Source organism: Rhincodon typus, chromosome 23, assembly GCF_021869965.1.
Source record: "Rhincodon typus isolate 14 chromosome 23, sRhiTyp1.1, whole genome shotgun sequence".
Taxonomy (NCBI): Eukaryota; Metazoa; Chordata; class Chondrichthyes; order Orectolobiformes; family Rhincodontidae; genus Rhincodon; species Rhincodon typus.
Window position 1 is genome coordinate 27,052,904 of NC_063354.1, and position 16,612 is coordinate 27,069,515.

The 16,612-nt window shown below is 40.9% G+C and overlaps 1 protein-coding gene across 5 annotated transcripts in view; it reads right to left on the reverse strand.

The window, feature by feature from the left end:
• The window catches only part of LOC109920333 (septin-9-like), a 745,967-nt gene extending 742,284 nt beyond the window's left edge, over positions 1–3,683 (reverse strand). For 2 of the 5 annotated variants that reach the window (XM_048610642.1, XM_048610637.1), the window contains exon 1: positions 2,574–2,672. In XM_048610642.1, the coding sequence (XP_048466599.1) occupies positions 2,574–2,628 (55 nt within the window). In that variant the 5' untranslated portion in view covers positions 2,629–2,672. Of the gene's footprint in view, positions 1–1,115; positions 1,254–2,573; positions 2,673–3,646 lie in introns of those variants that run through there. The other 3 variants (XM_048610641.1, XM_048610640.1, XM_048610636.1) reach the window with 3 other exon arrangements.
• Between the last annotated feature and the right edge of the window lie 12,929 nt (positions 3,684–16,612).

Consider the following 16,612-nt stretch of genomic DNA (forward strand, 5'->3'; position numbering starts at 1 on the left):
ATTGATACCATTGGGCTGCAGGGTTCCCAAGCGGAATATGAGTTGCTGTTCCTGCAACCTTCGGGTGACATCGTTGTGGCACTGCAGGAGGCCCAGGATGGACATGTCGTCTGAGGAACGGGAGGGGGAGCTGAAATGGTTCGCGACTGGGAGGTGCAGTTGTTTATTGCGAACCGAGCGTAGGTGTTCTGCAAAGCGGTCCCCGAGCCTCCGCTTGGTTTCCCCGATGTAGAGGAAGCCACACCGGGTACAGCGGATGCAGTATACCACATTGGCAGATGTGCAGGTGAACATCTGCTTGATGTGGAAAGTCTTCTTGGGGCCTGGGATGGGGTTGGGGGAGGTGGTGTGGGGGCAGGTGTAGCACTTCCTGCGGTTGCAGGGAAAAGTGCCGGGTGTGGTGGAGCTGGAGGGGAGTGTGGAGCGGACAAGGAAGTCACGGTGACAGTGGTCCCTCTGGAAAGCAGATAGGGGTGGGGAGGGAAAGATGTCTTTGGTGGTGGGGTCAGATTGCAGATGGCACAAGTGTCGGAGGATGATGCGTTGGATCCGGAGGTTGGTGGGGTGGTACGTGAGGACGAGGGGGATTCTTTTTTGGTTCTTATTGCGTGGACGGGGTGTGAGGGATGAGTTGCGGGAGATGTGGGAGACACGGTTGAGGGCGTTCTCGACCACTGAGGGGGGAGAAGTTACGGTCCTTGAAAAACGAGGACAACTGACTGTCAACTGTCCTCTGGACAATTAGGGATGGGCAATTAACGCTAGCCTCACCAGCAATGCCCTCGAAATTTAAAAAACTTCAAGTATGGACAACATTTGAATTTTGGGTGTTACTAATATGGCGGTCATTTATTTTCATCTTCAGTTGCTCCAAGAATGTGATGTCCTCAGGAACTAAGTAGTTTCTTGATACAATCAAATGGCTCGATAAGATATTTCAGGGGCAGTTACATCCATGTACAACTAAAGTCACATACAAACTCAACAGACATGAGCTATCCTTCCCTAATGTGCAGTACACCAGTTTCAATGGAAAACAGGATGATCAATACAAAAACATATCTGACCTACAACCCTGATGTTATACTCCAACGATAGATTAAAAGAAAACTTACTCAGAGTCCTCCTTAAAATTTCATCTCTCTTCCAATTCTTCGATGGTAGTCCAATCAAGGTGCACATTCTCAGAATTAGTTGATCTAACCAAATATACTGTGCTTGCAAATGAGCCCAGATCCACTCAGTTCTGTTCTTTAGAACAGCCCAGATCACCCAAACATTAAAATGCAGCAACGTCAGAGGTGCAAGCCAGCAGTTGAAATATTAAACCAGGACTGAGCCTGCCTGATGCAATGCATGGCAATTTAAAAGTTCATTGTTCATTTTAACAATGTAATTAAGAACATACAATTGTATACATGTACGCACATAGACTTGGATATTAAGTGTCAAAACTATCTAATCACTCAAGTTGCTAAGTGGCAATTGGCAAGTTTCATTTTGAAGGCATACAGCCAACAAACGTCCTTGCCACTATGCCAAGGCCATCAATAGTGAAGTACAGTAACTTATTAAATCTTTCAGTTGTTACTTTTGTTGAAGTATAAAGTACAGATTCAGCCCTCAGCCTCTGTATCCTGACTATGTAAGTTCCTGCTCTGTTACTGTATCTGTGCCTCCTCAAAAAGGTCAATGATGACGTATGATCGTTTAAAGTACCACAGAAGACTAGTTTCTATGTTTCCTACAATAGAATCAATATGCTAAGGGAGCACAATCCATCAACAACGCGGCTATTTCACCCACCTCTACTTACTCTAATGTTTTATCAAGTTTCCAGCTCGTGTTGATTCCCTGAAGCTTTTACTCTGGATTACACGATCGCAAAGACGCGCAAAATGTTAATACCGTTTTGACAAAGTTCGGCTGCTTTCAAGTTTAGTTAAATAAACAAGCTTTGAATCGTAGTGAGCTGGAGGATTCCCTATCCTTATTTGCTGAAGGAAACGCAGCACTTTCAGAATCGGATAACCTCCCTCAAATCTTGCGCTTTCAACTAATTTTGCTCGGTACGTTATAAAGAAAGGAACCAAAAGGCCACATACAACAATGATATGTTAACTTAGTATCCTGCGGGGCAGCTGGTGTTTGGACGAAAAATTTCAGAGCAAGAACAGAATACTAAGGCATGACAGACAAGAATGCTGCTCGGAGGATTAAATAGCATTAGCCCTTTCGTTTGATGCATTTTGCAGAGACCTCAAGCTGAGCCTCCAGTTCTAAACACACTTTGAGTTCATAGTTTAAATAAGAGATCTACAATTATCCATCATATTTAACATTGCAAACAAAACGAAGAAGTTTGATTTTATATTTAAATTCCGATCGTTATTCTACTTAGAGGTAAACAAGCTACATAAATTGCCAGTTAACAATTACATTTAAAGGAGAGTTAAACAAAGCACAAAGACATTACATGCCTTATACTGCCTTGCAAATCACATTTGCTTTCCGTATGTTCAATGTATAAATCACAAGATAAAGCAGCTATCAATTAGAATAGAGTCACAAACCTTCAAAATCTGATATAATTCCCTCCAATTGGTCATTAACTGATATGTCAGACATCTTCCCAAAATACTTTCCGACCCTGATTTAGTCTCACTCCAGATACAGATCCCAGAAACAAACTGCAATATAATCCCAGCAGCGTTTTGTTTTCTTTTGAGCTGAGATAATATTTTGTCTTCAGTACTTACTAAAATAACTTTTTGGACTTTAGTGGGGATTGCCTGCACTGAACTACGCAAAGGCAAAAGCATAAAGGATGAATGGATAGCACCCACCCTCCTCACAGATGCAAGCAGAAAGCTGGGTCAGGAATTTAACTGGCTAACTGAGACGCCTATCAAAAGGCTGCGGATTGTGGTACATTCACTGAAGCGGAAAGCATCAACAGCAGCTTGGGGGCAGCACTGTGTTGCGGCAAAGAAAACAGATGATTTTTGTCTTCTCCAGATGCTTTACGTGAGTTTCCAGGTCTCATTTAAAACTACCGAGCAGAAGTTAAAGCTTTAAAAATATTTGCTTCGTAGCGAAGTCGTATAGTTCAGCAATTTCTAACTGTTAAATATTTATTTCTTCTATTTAAATTATACTTGACTATACCTGAACATTATTATAGCCATGATTAGGCTGCAAAGCCTTCTGTCCTCGTAGTTAAAGCTGTAATTTATATTTATCCACATTAGTCATATCCTATTGACCTCAAATCATTACCCTTGATCAATGACAAACAAGACTGCATCTGTTCTTTCAGCTTTACTTGGATATGGTTAACAACCACTTCAAAAGGAAGACAGAAACAAACTCTATCTGCTTTATAAAACGCATTGCTGGGATGAATTTTGAATTAGACTGAATCTATAAACTAATGGAGCAGTCTGTTCCCACAAATTGAACACATGCCACAAACAATTATGAAAATTTGCATAAAATACTATAGACTGATTGTTGTGCATACTACAGTTTAATCCTATTATTAATTTAGTAATAGCTTGCTAGTATCTGAAATATTAGTGCTTTGTTGCCAATCCTATTAATTCACATAATTCAATTATGAATCATAAGTTAATTCAAAAATTACCTTTAGAAATATAAATAGGCATTTTTTCGGCATTCAATATTACTCAAGAATCAGTTTCAATAGAAATATGGCTTAATGATTTGTGGATATGGTCTTCTCGAGAGAATTCCTGTTTTGGCCTGTTACATATAACTAATCATAACGTCTAAACCAATAACATCTTGCCTCTTTGGCTGATAAGAATTCATTTTGATGATCAAAACAAAAAAGCAAAAGACATTTGGCAAGAGGCATGGAAAACAAAGCAAGCCACGCCAAGTTTTTTTTTTCCTGAGGAGGCCTGCTTAATTTTGTGTAAATATTATGCAGCAGTCTAGGTAGACCTAAAGTTGGATATGTATCTTTTAGCCGAAGTACCTTTTTAAGTAGGCTGTATTTGTTGTATATGCAACTGAAAGCTTTCTTTTTCTTTGTTGTGCATTCTTTTCATTTTACACGTTTTTGTTTTTAATCAATCTTTTGGTTATCTTTTACTTTAAGCTTTCCTGTTGGGGGAAAAAAGTTTTCTGGGTTGTTAAAGGGTGATTTCTGATTGTAGAATATCTTTTCTTGACTTTTCTGCCTATTGCCCAGTTTTTCCTGAATAACTCAGTTGTCTCTATTACTCTAGAGATGTAACCAAATCAACATTTCATGAACCAACAAGCTTTATTTAAGCAATTCTGAAGACTTTCCAAACTCTTCAGGGAAATGTAGTTTATTATATTGATTTCCACAGGAAGCTACTTAAAATATGCTGTCAATTCTAGAGAGAGGAAACTTTCATCCAGCAAGTACATCTAGATCCTTCCTAATGTCTTCAGTCTTCAGTTCCTACTTCTCCATTCAAGATATTGGTGTTCTTTTTCTGAAATTGTACTGCAGATTGCACATTTTGGGAATTTGGAATCACAGTAGGTCTACAGTGCAGAAAGATGCCATTCGGCGCATCGATCCGCACTAACCCTCCGATAAGCATCTCATTAGACCTCCTGAACCCCACCCAACCCAACCGGACCCGACCATATCCCCATAACCCTGTAATTTATTCATTCTCCCAGTTCCTTCATCTCCTTCACATATGTTCCGATAATGCCAACTTCGAAATGTCCACCTTCTTCCTCAACCGAGGATTTCCCGGCACCCGTTGTTGACAGACCCCTCAAAACGGGCCCGACAGATCTCTCGCACTTCGGTTGTTACCACTTGTCTTCCCTCCTGCAGCAGCAATAGGGTTCTCCCTTGTCCTTACCATTCCACCAGCATTCACATCCAGAAAATCATGAACAACCATTTCCACCACCTCCAGCGAGATGCCACCAGCAGCCACATTCCCCTCCCCTCCCATCCCATCCCATCCCTTATCTGCCTTCTGCAAGGACAGTTGCCTCCGTGACACCCTGGTCCACTCTCTGTTTACTCCCAACAATTCCCCCCACAGCCCCATGGCACTTACCCCTGCAATTGTCAAAGGTGTAATACCTGCCCATTTACCTCCTCCCTTCTCAGTATCCAAGGGCCCAAACATACCTTCCAGGTGAAGCAGCACTTCACCTGCACTTCCCACAATCTAGTCTACTGCATTTGCTGCACGCAGGGTGGTCTCCTCTATGTTGGGGAAACGAAGCGTAGACTGGATGACCCTGTCGCAGAACACCTACACTCTGCTCGCAAAAATGACCCTGATCTTCCAGTTTCTGTCACTTCAACACACCACCCTGTTCCCTGGCCAATATCTCTATCTCAGGTTGGCTGCAGTGCTCCAGTGAAACTTAGCATTAGCTGAATGAACAACACCTCATTTTCTGCTTGGGCATGCTGCAGTTTTCTGGACTCAGTATTGAGTTCAACAACTTTAGGGCTTGAATTCTCCTATGTTCTAGTCCCCACACCCCACACACCAGGCCTTGTTAGCACATAGTCTACTATTACACACAACACATTGTTAGCTACAAATAGTCTCCATTAACAGCTATTCACCCTCCTAGCCAGATCGTTATCCACTCCTTTATCTGTCCAACTGTTCTTCCCCCTCTTTGGGCTCTATCCCCACCTATTGTTTACTCCTTACCATCTCCCCTCAACACTGTTCTGTATTAAAACAGACATTTTCCTAGCTACCATCAGTTCGGAGGAAGGGTCACTGGGCCCGAAACGTTAACTCTGATTTCTCTTTACAGATGCTGCCAGATCTCCTGAGCTTTTCCAGCATTTTCTGGTTTTGTTTCTGTTTTACAGCATCTGCAGTTCTTTCAGTTTTTACCCTGTAATTTCTGTTTTGTTATCATGGGTACTGGAAAATGTGTCACAATAACTTGAACACACTTCACAAGAGGAAACTGCCAAAGATAACCATTTAATGAATGAATGTTGTCTCTCTTTACAGAGCATTCGTTTCACTTGCTGGAGGAATTTAGGTCGTCACAATACCTAACAGACATAATTACCGGAGAAAGTGGACCGTAATGTAGAAATCTAATTGCAAAATCACTGATGGTACAAAGTGGATCTTCATGAAAGGTTGTAGTTTAGGAAAAAGTCCAAAAATTCTTTGAATGAACATAAAGCCTTTTACAACCTCAGGACATTTCAAAAAATGCTTCAATTTTATTGATACTTTGAGTGTTGGGAAAAAAACAACAGCCAATTTGCTGACTCTCACTGCTGCCCTGAAATGTCAGTGTTAATTAGGGTTTGGGTCTCTGGACTGAGGCTGGAATGTGTTTCCTGAGAAGGTAAGAGTGCCACCACTGCTGGGGCAAAGCAAGCATAAGCAACGTGTCCTGCTCAGTGAGCTGAAGTTTACCTTTCTCAGTTAGTGTTTTGTTGAGTGAGATGCCAGTTCGCCAGAGCTCGGAGTAACTTTTTACATGTTGTCTTCCACATTTTGCTTCATGAATGATGCTCCTAGGCTCTTGGGTGCCTTTCTTAGAGAATTGCATAGCCAGAGTGGCGGAAGTGTTGCCACTGTTGGGGCTTTCCTGCATTCACACTACGGCACCATGTTTACAGCCCAGCTGCACAACTTCAGATGCTGCAAGCCCAGAACTGGCCTTCACATTGCTGCATGAACATTTAGCACAAGAGGAAAGGAAAACCCTCTCTTGATTTTGCTGACAGGGATTGTGGAAGCTGGTGGACTATGTAATGGAGAAAAAGGTGCTCCTTTTTCCAGCTGACTACCATAGAAGGCCATGCCACCAGTCCAAGCCAGCCAAACTGCAACCTTGGGCAGTGCAGCATCCCATGTGAAGCGGCACTTTTGGCATTGAAGAAAGAAGTAAATTACCTTCTGCCCTCCGAGGATAAGTGCCACCATCCTCTCTCTGATCTAACACTTACAGGGGAACCACTACTCAAACTCTGCAACTGCATACACAATTTACCAAGGCTCATAGTCTACAACTCTCAGTATTATATGCATCATGGCTTCTTAACAGCTCTCATCCATATCAACCTCCAAAACTACTAACCCTACCTACCATCTTCATTTTCTACTCAGTCATTAGAGACACCTCACCACCACCTCCTGCTCGTGCATGTCCTTTATTGGCACTTCTATCCACTTCTACCTTACTTAACAGTCCCTTTCTCACATTACAGGTTAAAACCAGCCCAAATCCTGCACTGATGTCTTCTTCGCCCCCTGACAGACCTGTCTGTAATCCCTGAACTTCTTCCACTTGACTTGTAGATTTGACTGTGATCCAAACTGCAAATACATGGATTCTAGAACTCTGGTAGGACCAAGGACCTGACTGACCACAGTCAACCCCTTGACGGACTGTGGCAGTACCTCCTAACTGACTACAATCTCCATTCACCAAATTAAGTATTTCTTCCCTTGGACTTTCGCACGTGGCTATTTGCTTGAAGAACATGTAGTGTGTTTGTCGTGTAAACTGCTGTCACATGCTTCAAGTGTGAGATTGCAGTAGCATGGAGACACACATCAATATGACTATCCTCTTGGACTGTTCTGTGCATCCCATCATGACAAGCTGTCTGCCTCTCACTCTCAGCTAAAACAATGTGAGACACAGATCTAATTGCACTCACGCAGAACAGTCAGAACTGCAGATGCTGGAGTCAGAGATAACACAGTAGGCCAGGCAGCATCAGAGGAGCAAGAAAGTTGATGTTCCGGGTCGGGACCCTTCTTCTGACCCAAAATGTCAACTTTCCTGCTCCTCTGATGGTGCCTGGCCTGCTGTGTTCCTCCAGTTCCACACGGTGTTATCTCTAGTTACATTCCCCCTTTGTTATGTGCTGTTTAGTGATCCATGTTCTCATGAGGTCGGCCCCAGAATCTATTATTTTCCCTTTCGACCCATCTGGTCTGATGGTGCCGTCCATTGCAGTGGATAGGAAAGTTACATCGGAGCAATAATTCACACATTTTGTTAGCCGCAGAATGTCTGAGCCTCTATTCTCAATGGAAAACAATGATTTGGCATGTAGCAATAGGTGTTCAAGCCAGTATTCCATGAAGACAGAAATGCACATCCAATGAGGTGCAAATATCTTCCTATTTAACATTATTCATATACTTCATTGGTCAACATGTAGAATATTATCTCCTCAGCTAAAAGCAATATATGCTGCTTATTAAAGTAAAAAGTTGATCAAGTACAATCTCCAGAATATTAAATTGCACACTCAATGCCTGATAATTAAATATTATTGCACTCTCAATATTTTACAATTCTTTTCTACTTTACTATCAATAGACTAACCTAACCCTGCAGCATTTGAACACAAATCTCTATTAATTGTTCCTCTTTCACAATTTTAACAAGATCAAGGATGTAATTTTATATCCTAACTAAATTTGTTTTGTATTGCCCAGCTGCAAATCAGCATGATCCCACAATGTTAATAAATGATTTTTATTATTTCAGTGAGGTAATGAAATACTTCCCCAGTTTTAGCAACCATTGTCACAACTAAGCATATCGCACACAGGAATTGCCTCGGTCAGGAAGGAGCAGTAAGTTTTTTTTTAATTCTACAATAAACAAAACATCTTGGCCTTGAACTTCAAATTAACAGTTCCCAATTCACTCTGACACTGGACAATACTGCCTTCTGAGTGACGTTAACATAAATGTAATTTAATTGGTAGTAAAAATTGGGATGAATTTGTCCAAATTCATTTTATGCACAGGAATTGAGCATAGTTATTAGAAATGTATCGTACTAGGATCAATATAATGTGACATTTGTTCCTGAGGTTTGATTAGATCAAAATTCTGTGCATTTAAGTCATTGTACTGGTTTGCTTCCTGTTGTGTGACCTTGAGGTGGGGCTTTTGTTAGTTTGTGGCCCCATTCTGAGATAGCTAATGTGCATTTCCATGGACAACTATAATTTCTACCTAGGATTTAGCCTACAGATAAATGCAGTCTCAGGTTTGATGTTGGATGGACTATATCTTTGCACAAGAGTGAATGCATCTTCCTGCAATTGACAGTGAGAACTAGGCCAGTCTATTAAGCATAAGAGGAGGAGTTGCTAGATATACTGTTAGATCATTGCTGATGTCTGCTACTTCATTTGTACACCTTCAGTGAAAATCTTTCTGTACCCAACAAAAGCCTAATCCATCAATTTCAGTTTTGGAAAATTAAATTCAATTGAAATGATAATATTTTGAGTAAAAATACTCCAGATGCTTACTCTTAAGTGATCAAATTCTGATTTTATAAAGCATTTTTATTAATTCTCCCACCAGAGGAAATAGTTCCTTTGTAATCAAACTCATTCACCATTTTAATATATTTAACTCCACTCGATAGACGGTCTGTACTTCCAAACTGGAATGAATACAGTCTTAAGCAGCCCAACTCAAAATCTGAGGTTCTGAGGAAGGGTCACCGGACCCGAAACGTTCACTCTGTTTTATCCTTCACAGATGCTGCTAGACCTGCTGAGCTTTTCCAGCAATTTTCTTTTTGTTGTGTCAACTCAAAATCTCACCATTTAAGCCCCAATGTCAATGGATGAACCTGCATTAACATTCCAACACATATGTTCCTCCTGAGGTTTTGTGCCCAAACAGTTAAGCAATACTTCAAATGAGGCCTAATAAAGGATCTAGGCAACTAAAGCAGAACGCCGATATTCTATGAGCTTATGGGTGTTGAATCAACTGTCAAATTGGTTAATTGAATAGATGTAGACATGCATGCAATTAAGACACTTATTGTTATCAGTGGCTGTCCGGAATAACTAAAGCTGTTGATTGCAGGGCTGGGTGCTGCTCCTGCGTAGCAATGCAGCTTTCTGGCTGCAGCATCTGAGAATTTCAAGTACAAAACTCAAGAATATTCCAACAAATATGATTCCTCCAAAAGAATTGAAAAAAAAGTGATATGATGATTTGCACCAAGAATCTGTTCCTTCATTATAAGAGTTATTACCGTATTCTTGACTGGACACACGCTAGTACAAACTGCATGACAATTCTGGAGCAGTGAATACTGTAGACCAAATTGAAAACAGTGAGTGAAATGCTGCTTCAGCTGAAAGGTGTGTTTGGGGCCTTGGACAGTGAGGAAGGAGGAGGTAAATGGCAAACATTACCCCTACTGCAATTACACAGGAAGATGCCTAAGGGAAGAGGAAGTTTTAAGAGTGATGGAGTAGTGGACTGGGATGTTGTGGAGGTAAGTCTGCTTGAGATTGCAACATCGGGCCAGATTTTCTGAGGAATGGGCAAACGTCAGTAGCTTTTGAATATTCTGAGAACTGATGTTTTGATCAGATTATTTTATACATTAGTATCAAGGTATGGCAGACTTCATTGTCAATTCAGATTTTTTTGTAGATGGTGAAGATGTGTTTGGTGATGGCATTCTGCTGGATGAGTCGGTAATGGTAGAGAATGATCCTTTTTGGATATAGAGACTGGTGGGGTTGAAAGTGAGGACAAGGGGAACCGTTTCATTATTCTGGCAAGGAAGGAAAAGAGCAAGTACAGACATGTATGAAATGAATCAGACATAGCTGAGGGCCCTGTCACTCAGTGAGGGGATTCCTTAGGTGAGGAAAAAGATGTTGGAGGCACTCCGGTAAAATGATTGCACCAGAACAAATGCAATACAGTTCCCAGCTTTCTCCGTCCCAGAAGATTCTATTGCTTTGTTCTTCTCATCTGAGATCCTTCCTAACTAATGTACTGATCCCATCTCTTATAAGCAGAGTAACGTCACCTCCCTTTCCTTTCTGCCTATCTTTCCTAAAAGATGAATATCTTGAACATTTAATTCTAAGTCTTGGTCACCCTGCAGCCATGTTTCTGTAATGGCAAATTGTTCATAGCCATTTATATCTTTGTGCAGATAATCCTTTTGGCACACACTTTGGTAAAGAGCCCTTAATTTTGTTCTCAAGTAATGCCCGTGTGTAGGCAATATTTCTTCTCTGCAGGTTATTTTACAGGAAAACGTTACAGAGAACAAATGAAATAAATGCAAGTAAACCCCAAGGACGTTGAAAACTTTGACATTTTAGAAACATTCAGTGAGCTATTCCATGATACAAAATGTCAATTTACAGTGAACTGCAGAGCTGCACTTCCGTTCTGCTGGGTTCCTCACAGTGCAGAACAGTCAGGAGAAATCAAATTACAACCCATTTTTCACAGTAGTTAGTCGCTGTCTTCTGAAATGTAGAGGTCTGGGATTACAGGCAGCCACCTTTGCAACTGCTGTCAAATAGTAAAGTACATAAGGCAAGTGCGAGATTGGCATGCTAGGAGGATAGGGGGCCAGGTAGGTAGGCATAGGGTGCCCAATGAATAGGGTACCAGGATACAACAGGGTCAGGTAAGTGAAGAGTTTGAGCTAGGTCCAGTGTCGGGTCTCCGGGTGGGGGCAGAGGGAGGGATGTGTCTGATTAGGAGCTGGGGACTGTAAGCACTATGGGACAGGCCTGGTTGAGTGTGTGTGAAGTAAGTTGGGATGGGACGATTGAATAATTACTCGGGAGTTTGACATTGTATTTTATAGACTAAATTTTTCTGAGTGACTATTTACTTCAGCAGAAAACTCAGTCTCCATTTAAATTTGAGAATTTGGACAGGTCCAAGCACAGGGGAATTGCTCAGTGGAATTTTCAATTTCCCAAGCAATTCCTTCAGAGTGTGCTGCAATGGGAATTTCATTGGGTCCCCCTGTGCAATTCTCATCTATACTGGAACAATGATTACCTACCTATCAGAAAATCTGGGCCAGTGCTTCTTAAAATAGTCTTAACGTGCTCAAGAAATTCTGGGCCCTTGGCAGTTTCAGTGCTATGAAGAATGACTCATCATATACAACACAACCCTATCAATTGCATAACCTTTTTAAAAAAAAAAGTTTCAATCTTTGAAAAAATGTTTCTTTTTAAAAGTTAGCACCGAATGGACAACTAAAGGACATCTTCAAAAAAAAAAAATCAACTAAACATCTAATTCACTGGTTTAATCATAGACAGTGCTTTACCTTTAATCTCATCCATCAGGTGGGCCAAAAACACACCCACACACTATATGAAGATGAAAAAATTAATTGAACTGGCAACACAACATCCACTAATGTAATTTTCAAAGATAATATCTTCAGGCGCAATTGTGTGGGTCAACTGCATGCAGGGATAAAGAGAGGAAAGCAAGAAAGAAAGAAAGAGAGATTAATATTGATCCTGAAGCAGGGAGGGATCTTCAGCTCAACTCTTTCATTTCCATCACACTCTTTACCTTTACCTTTGAAGTTCACTCAAGATGTTTAAATAATGTGGCTCTTCTCTCACGAAATCATGCCTCCACCTTCTATCCATCAGTTTTGCTTATGAGGATTGAAGATGCTAGATTAACAAAAGGAGCTCATAAAAGGGCAAAAAAAGTGTCCAACTTGTGACCCTGTTGAAGCATAACTGATATTTAAAATTTTCTACTGGTGTTTATATGATTGATGCATCATATGGGGTCGGTTAGCTCAATTGTCTGGATGGCTGGTTTTCAATGCATAATGATGCCAAGTGTGGGTGCAATGCCCACACCAGCTGAGGTCACTATGAAGGTTTTACCTTCTCTACCTTGTCCCTTGTCTGACTTGTGTTGACCCTCAGGTTAAACCACCATTAGTCATCGGTTTCTAATTTGGGGGGGTGGCATAATGGCTCAGTGGTCAGCATTCCTGCCTCACAGCACCAGGGACCTGGTTTGGTTCCAGCATCGAGCGACTGTGTGGAGTTTGTACATTCTCCCCGTGTCTGTGTGGGTTTCCTCCAAGTGCTCTGGTTGCCTCCCTCAGTCTAAAGATGTGCAGATTAGGTGGATTGGCCATGCTAAATTGCCCATAGTGTCCGGAGATGTGCAGGCTGGGTCGATTAGTCATGGGAAATGCAGGGTTAATGTGATAGGGTGGGAGGTGGATGGGATACTGTTCAGAGGGTTGGTCGGGACTCGATGGGCCAAATGGCCTGATTCCAAACTGTGGGGATTCTATGATTCTATTTATCCTACACAAGAAAATGGTCCCAAATTTTAACTAGGTTACAGATATTAAAGGTAAAACAATGAAAGAAGTGGAAGGTTGTCTCCAAAGAGTTTACTTGTCTGAAAGTCAAGATACAAGATAATGAGAGGCAACACTTTGTCGTGTTTTGCCAATTTACTTGGTAAAGAGAAATGCTGTTATGTTCCTTTTGAAAGATTTTCTCATGCTAGCATGTTCTCAGTCACTTAGTTCCAAATCATTTCTATTATATTCTCTAATGCATTCACAGAGAGCAACCTGTCTCTTCATCTAAAAGAATAACACCACAGCCTTATCTATAGCGTAGCACAATGTTGTCAATTACCTTGCAACTAACAGTAAGTATTAAATTTAAGGTGTTTTAATGAGCCATTCCTTCTTGTGATGGTTTCACTGCATCATAAATGTTGACTCAGCACCACCTATTAGCCAGAAACTATGGTTTTCTGCATGTACTCCAAACGGAGTTTAAATTTTTGACTAACAAATTAAATTTACCTACAAATCTCCAGAAGGTACATATGGAACACAAATCTCCTCCAGCAGAAAATCTGTACAAGTAGATAATTAAGAGTTAATTTAGGTATAACACTTACCGGGTATTCCACAGCAATATCCTGGCATCACCAATAACCCCAGAAACATGGCATTTTGGGTACAAGAACAGACCCAAAGCTGGGTACTGTGCCTTGAATGGTTCACCTCCCTGTCTGTCAAATCCTTTCCATCATTTAAGAGACAAATTAAGAGAGTGTGATGGAATGCTCAACAATATCCAGGATAAGGCAATCTGCTTTGTTGACATCTACTGCTGAATTTGGTATTCACCCTCCTGGTCTTGTGTACAGTGGGTAGCATCCCTGCCTCTAAACCAGAAACTCTGGTTTAAGCTCCTCCAGGATTTGATAGCAAAGGAAAGTGTGTTCATAACCTAGCCAAATGGACTGAGCACCAATCTGGAGATCTTTCCAGCACCTACCAATTACACAAGGTAACAGTAGGAGAGATTCCTAGTCAGCCATGTGATGGAATGGGAATTGGAGCTGCCACCATCACAATCCATTAGTCTGGACTACAACTTGTCTGTGATAGTGTATGTTGGCACAGCATTCAGATTCAGTGGGAGAGTGGTTGGCTCAGTTAGCCAGACAGCTAGTGTGGATCAGATTTGTGCCAACAGCAGGGATTCGATCCCTGGTTCTGTTGAAGGTAGGATTTAGGACTTGTCTCCTTGCCCAACTTGTGGTGGAGACTCTGGTCCTATGGGCTGGGTCTGCCCTCATTCAGAGAACTAAATGTCTCAAGGGCAACTTGGGATAGACAAGAAATGCTGGCCAGCCAGTAACGCCCACATCCCACAAATGAATAGAAAAAAAGTTCCACCTTCTAGCTTTACTGTATTGTGTCTACTGTGTGTGTTATGTATGGGATGTATAACAGCAACTTGCTACATTTACTTTTGTTACTCCATCAATAAGAGGGGCAAGAGCAGCTATGACACAGGAGTATCACCAGGGTTAACTTGGTCTTTAAGTCTCGGCATCCTAACTTAAATAGATTGTGTTGTTTCTTTCATTGTCACTTCGTCAAAAGCCTGGAATTCTCTGCATAACACTTACTGTGGGAGATCCATCAGAACAAGCATTGCAGTTGTTTTAAGGAGAAAGCCCGCCATCTCTCACACTGTGCAGCTAGAGACTGGTAACAAATATGATCTTAGTAGTGTCGCCTACTGTTTGAGATAAAAAAAACACAAAGTTGTTGTGTCTTTACATATCTATGATGCTGTAGATATTGTTTTCATTAAAGGGGTGTGTCTAACTGATATTATTCCATTTGGTCAAAGAGATTTCCAGCCACAGCCTGCCTGTAACAAACAGCAAAGGCAAACGAGTACAGTATTAATTTAAGTAGCTTCCACAGGCCTTTTTAAAAACTGCAGCCACACAAAAGTTCTACCTACGTAATGAGTTTACATTCAAAGGATTAATACACTCTGGGGCATGCCATAAACATGTCACTAGACACAAAACCCGGACAAGCCAATGCAGCCATTTGTTTACAACTCAGACATGTCATAAACGTAGTCATCATTAGAACATTAATATGAGGGGAAGTGTTTAAAGTCCACCACATTTCACCAGTTAAGCTGCCTTCAGTTGAGTTGTTGCCTGTAGCAAACAAGACTGTATATCAAACAGTCTCTTTTTGTTTCATTTTGTTAGTTGAATTTTCTTTTAAACAGTGATATTTCACAGACAGAAGCAACCATATGCTTACTAGCAAAACCCAAAGGATTACAGATAGGAAATGTAGCTTGCATTGAATATTTGGATTATTGCTACAAAAGCTTTATTTAGACCAAAAGCCCATCTGCCTCTGTTGCCAAAAGGTCTTGCATACACCATTGCAAATTCCTAGCTCGTCTGGCCTCAATACTTCTGGTAATAGCATATCCAGAAGTTATAACGTCTTTGCCAAACAGTTCATGGTCAGTAAAACATTCTTCCTGCTTGACTGTTTACACCATTAGACCTCTGCTAAGCATCTTAAATCTTAGAGAATTGTTCTGTTCCTGTCATAGCATAAGGCAGCACTGTCTTTGAGATAAATTTCTTAATGTCAGAGTAGAAAAGCCAGATGCACTGCTTTGACTTTCACCAGGGCTAAAATATGCAAGTGAGAAAATAACTCTCTTCAAGGATTACTTTACTTACTGCTGTTATTACAAATGAATGGATATTATCATATGATGTTCATTTCATCATCTGAGTTTAACTGAGGTTTTGTGCCAGTCAAAATAAAATGGGTTAATGCTTTCATATTCCAAGTTTCCTAATGTCCTAAACATTTTCCTACAATTGTCCTGTTATTGCCTATTGTCTAATAGTATAAATTGGGGTGTAAAAATAGGATACTCTTGTGATCAGAAGTGATTTGCATCCTCCCCATTTTTTTTCCAACCTTTCAGTATGAAGACTGAAAATCATTTCAGTGATTTTAAGTTTGATCCAAATTATTAAAGTTGCTTCAACATGCAGAAAGTGACCACACAGCTGTTCAGTGAACAAAGTAAACTTGCACCTTTTAAAATAAAGCTAAGAAAAACATGTCCTCTCCATCCACTGGTTTTAGCGTTACCTTTCTCTGCAGTTCTAATTGCAAACACGGTCTTCCTGTGTCTCGATTTCCAGCTATGAAGCAGCACAGTGTTTCTGATATGAACCTGACTGACTTGCCATGTGTTCCAATGTCTTTCTAGCTATTACTTCTTTTATTCCTTAATGGGATGAGGGCATCACTGGCCAGGTCAGCTTTTATTGCCCATCTCTAATTGCCTAAAAGGCATTTAAGAGCCAATCACATTGCTGGGGGTATGGAGTTGCAGAGTTGAATATAAGCCAAACTGGCTAATGGATGTTAGGTTTCCTTTCTAGTAGTGAGCCCAATGCACTATTACAA